We start from the raw sequence: 4448 nt of genomic DNA, 5'->3' as shown, positions 1-4448 counted from the left end.
AAAAAAAATTAGGGATGTACAACACAGGTAGCCCTCAACTTACAACAACTTTGATTGCAACGTCCCTGAAAAAAGTGACCTATGACCATTTTTCACCCTTATGACCCTTGCAGTATCCCCCATAGTCATGTCAAAATTTGGATGCAACTGGACTTGTACTTATGAGGGATGCAGTGTCCCAGGGCCACACGAGTCCCTTGGGGACCTTCTGACAAGCAAAATCAATGGGGAAGTCAGATTCGCTTCCCAACTGTCTTACTAACGTCTTGTGGTCCAGGAGCGGCCGGCTGAGCTGTTGGTGGACTCTGACAGCTCAGACCATTGTGGGACTGCTCTGGAGGATGAGGAAGATTCTGGAGGTGTTTGGAGTCAGAGCAGGAACTAGAGAAGCTTGTTGGCCACCAGGTGGCATCTGAGTCAGGGAGCAGTGAGGAGGAACAGAGGGAGGTTGTCCCTGATGTGCGTATGCGTCGAATTGATAGGAGAAAGGAACAGCTGTGGAGAAGACGTCATAGAAGGAAGTAAGGACAGCTGGCTAAGGGTGTGGCCCCTCCCAAAGAGTTTGTAAGTGGAGCGAAGGGAGGGGGATCTTTGCAGGAGACAACAGTCCATATTTCAGCCGTTGCGAGAGCCTTCTGTAAGTGTTATCTTGTGTTTTGTGAAGAGAACTTTCTAGGCTCCCAGCCAAGGGGTGGCTTTATCTGTGTTATTCAGTCGTGGCAGACACCCAAGCCTGGGTCTGCATATTCCTTGGATTCATGGGTCACAACTTAACGGAACCGCTGCAGTGATTCACTGAACAACAGTGGCAATGAAAGGTCGTAAAATGGGGCAAAATTCACCAAACAAGTGTTTTCCCCTTAGCAACAATTTTTTTTGGGGGGGGGGGGGCTCAATTACGATCATAAGTTGAGGACTACCTGTATTCAAGTAAATGTTTCTCAGCCTTGAGTGAAGGCAGTAACATCACATTCCCCCATCCCCAAAATACATCCCCTCTCCGCGCCGAAAGAAATAAGAGTTGTTATGGGTCAAAGATTAATATTTAGGAATGGTCATCTACAGCTCCTCCAGATTGTCATAATATTTCCTGCTTTATGTCGATGGAGATTCTCTGTCCTCCAGGTCATGGCTGTCCCAAAGGTGCTTTTCAGGAGGCAGCTGGACTTTCTCGTTTTTTCTTTTGAAGACATTTCGCTTCTCATCGAAGAAGCTTCTTCAGCTCTGATAGGATAGTTGGGGAATGGTTACATGATTTGGGATCCAGATAAGCCTTCAAGTGCTTCAAGGACCCACTAAAAGCATGCAGAGTCCTTTCTGGAGGCAAGTTGTTCCACTGATTCATTGTTCTCCCTGTCAGGAAATTTCTGCTTAGTTCTAAGTTGCTTCTCTCCTTGATTAGTTTCCACCCACTGCTTCTTGTCCTACCCTCAGGTGCCTTGGAGAATAGTTTGGCTCCCTCTTCTTTGTGGCAACCCCTGAGATATTGGAACAATGCTATCATGTCTTTCCCCTAGTCCTTCTTTTCATTAAACTAGACATACCCAGTTCCTGCAACCGTTCTTCATATGTTTTAGCCTCCAGTCCCCCAATTGTCTTTGTTGCTCTTCTCTGCACTCTTTCTAGAGTCTCCACATCTTTTCTACATGGTGGTGACCAAAACTGAATGCCATATTCAAAGTGTGGCCTTACCAAGGCATTATAAAGTAGTATTAACACTTCATGTGATCTTGATTCTATCCCTCTGTTGATGCAGCCTAGAACTGTGTTGGCTTTTTTGGCAGCTGCTGACTTATTTTCATATTTGGTCATTGAGAATGTAACCATGATGTGCTTTTTAACGTCTTTGCCATATGCTAAACAATTTGATAGCAGTGTTCTAATATCTCAGGGGCTGCTGCAAAGAAGAGGGAGTCAAACTATTCTCCAAGGCACCTGAGGGTAGGACAAGAAGCAATGGGTGGAAACTAATCAAGGAGAGAAGCAACCTAGAACTAAGGAGAAATTTCCTGACAGTTAGAACAATCAATCAGTGGAACAGCTTGCCTCCAGAAGTTGTGAATGCCCCAACACTGGAAGTTTTAAAGAAGATGTTGGATAACCATATGTCTGAAATGGTGTAGGGTTTCCTGTCTAGGCAGGGGGTTGGACTAGAAGACCTCCAAGGTCCCTTCCAACTCTGTTATTCTATCCTATCCTCTGTTATCCTTTCCTTTCCTTTCCTATCCTTTCCTTTCCTATCCTATCCTATCCTATCCTATCCTATCCTATCCCCTGTTATCCTATCCTATCCTATCCTATCCTATCCTATCCTATCCTATCCTATCCTAATAGTAAACTACTATTATTTATACTATTCGGTGTCTCTGTATGCTGGTTTGTGCATATTCTTCCATACCACTCTCATTACGCTTCTCTGCACACTCGCTCTCCTAACGGGGAGCTTACTTACTTAACACTACCCTACCCTACCCTACCCTACCCTACCCTAAAGTAAAGTAAAGTAAAGTAAAGTAAAGTAAAGTAAAGTAGAGTAAAGTAAAGTAAAGTAAAGTAAACTAACTAAACTAAACTAAACTATACTAAACTAACTAAACTAACTAAACTAAACTAAACTAAACTAACCAAACCAAACCAAACCAAACCAAGCCAAGCCAAGCCATACCATACCATACCATACCATACCATACCATACTATACTATAGTATACTAAACTAAACTAAACTATACTATACTATACTAAACTAAACTAAACTAAACTAAACTAAACTAAAGTAAAGTAAAGTAAAGTAAAGTAAAGTAACTAAACTAAACTATACTAAACTAACTAAACTAAACTAAACTAACCAAACCAAACCAAACCAAACCAAGCCAAGCCAAGCCAAGCCATGCCATGCCATACCATACCATACCATACCATACCATACCATACCAAACCAAACCAAACCAAACCATACTATACTATACTAAACTAAACTAAACTAAACTAAACTAAACTAAACTAAACTAAACTGCGCTGGACTGTCTAGACTAGATTAGACTAAAATAAATAAATAATACTGAGGAATGTATTTTTTTCCACACATACATGTTTGGAGATGTTTTCGAACAAAACGTATTATTTCTCTTTGTGTAGGTTGAATGCGTGGACTTCCATCTGCCCCGTTCCAATGGCTGAGGCGAACCAGACGGTGTCTCACTTTGTGTTCTTGGGATTGACTGATAACCGGAGTCTAGAACTGGTTTTATTTGTCATCTTCTTCATCATCTACCTGCTCACCCTAGTAGGAAACCTTTTGATTGTGGTGACGGTGGCTTCGGACCGGTGCCTCCACACCCCCATGTACTTCCTTTTGGGGAATCTGTCCTTCCTTGACATCTGCCATTCCTCTGTCACGGCACCCAAGATGCTCTTGGACTCTGTCTTCAGGCAGAAGGTCATCTCCTTCGGGGGCTGTGTGGCACAGTTCTTCTTCCTCCACATCTGTGCCTCCGCTGAGATCTTCCTCCTGACCATCATGGCTTATGACCGCTGCGTTGCCATCTGCTATCCGTTACGGTATGTGACTCTTGTGAACCTGAAGATCTGTGCATGGTTGGTGGGTGCTCTGTGGATCGGGGGCATCATCCATTCCCTGGTCCAGACAGTCCTCACCATTCGCCTTCCTTTCTGCGGCCCGAATATCATTGATAGCTTTTTCTGTGACATTCCCCCAGTCATGAAGTTGGCTTGCGCCGATACGTATTTCACCGAGGTGCTTATGATATCCAACAGTGGGGTGATCTCCTTGCTTTGCTTCTTGGCCTTGGTGTCTTCCTACGCCATCATCTTTGTCTCCCTGAGAAAGCAGACGGCTGAGGGCCGTCGCAAAGCCTTCTCCACTTGTGCTGCCCACCTGCTTGTAGTGGTCTTGTTCTTAGGACCTTGCATATTTATCTACACCCGTCCCACTTCCAGCTTTTCCACCGAGAAGATGGCCGCTGTCTTCTACACCATGGTGACCCCTTTCCTCAACCCTGTGATCTACACCCTGAGGAACAAAGAGGTGAAGAATTCCATGAGGAAACTTTGGTTCCGGAGGAAGGTCTTCTTCATAAAGAAAGGGGTTGGTCAACTTGCTTTGGTGGAAAACAACTTGGTCAAAGAGGAGAAGACAATTCAGTGCAGTGAACGATCTCAATGAAGTCAAGTGAAGTATTTTAAGCTACAGAAGTTTATTAAATATAGGTCGTCTTCAGTTTACAACCACAACTGAACCCAACATTTCTGTTGCAAAGCAAGTCAGTAGCTAAGTGAGTTTTGTTCCACTGTACAAACTTTCTTGCTACGGTTGTTAAGTGAGTCACTGCAGCTATTGAGTGAACAGCATGGTTATTAAGTGAATTCAATGGTGAAAAGAGTCAGGTTCTACATTTAGGCAACAAAAACCAAATGCACAGGTACAGTA

At 43.7% G+C, this 4448-nt stretch overlaps 1 protein-coding gene across 1 annotated transcript; it reads left to right on the top strand.

The window, feature by feature from the left end:
* Window positions 1-3170: 3170 nt before the first annotated feature.
* LOC309401270 (olfactory receptor 4E2-like) lies at window positions 3171-4184 on the top strand (the record flags this gene model as incomplete). The annotated part of the gene is made up of 1 exon (XM_081970333.1): window positions 3171-4184. One exon carries the CDS (start codon window positions 3171-3173, stop codon window positions 4182-4184), a length of 1014 nt encoding a protein of 337 aa, XP_081826459.1.
* Between the last annotated feature and the right edge of the window lie 264 nt (window positions 4185-4448).

The sequence above is a fragment of the Natrix helvetica genome (genome assembly GCF_964273705.1).
Source record: "Natrix helvetica genome assembly, chromosome: Z".
Lineage (NCBI taxonomy): Eukaryota > Metazoa > Chordata > Lepidosauria > Squamata > Natricidae > Natrix > Natrix helvetica.
This window is presented reverse-complemented; position numbering and strand designations above follow the sequence as displayed.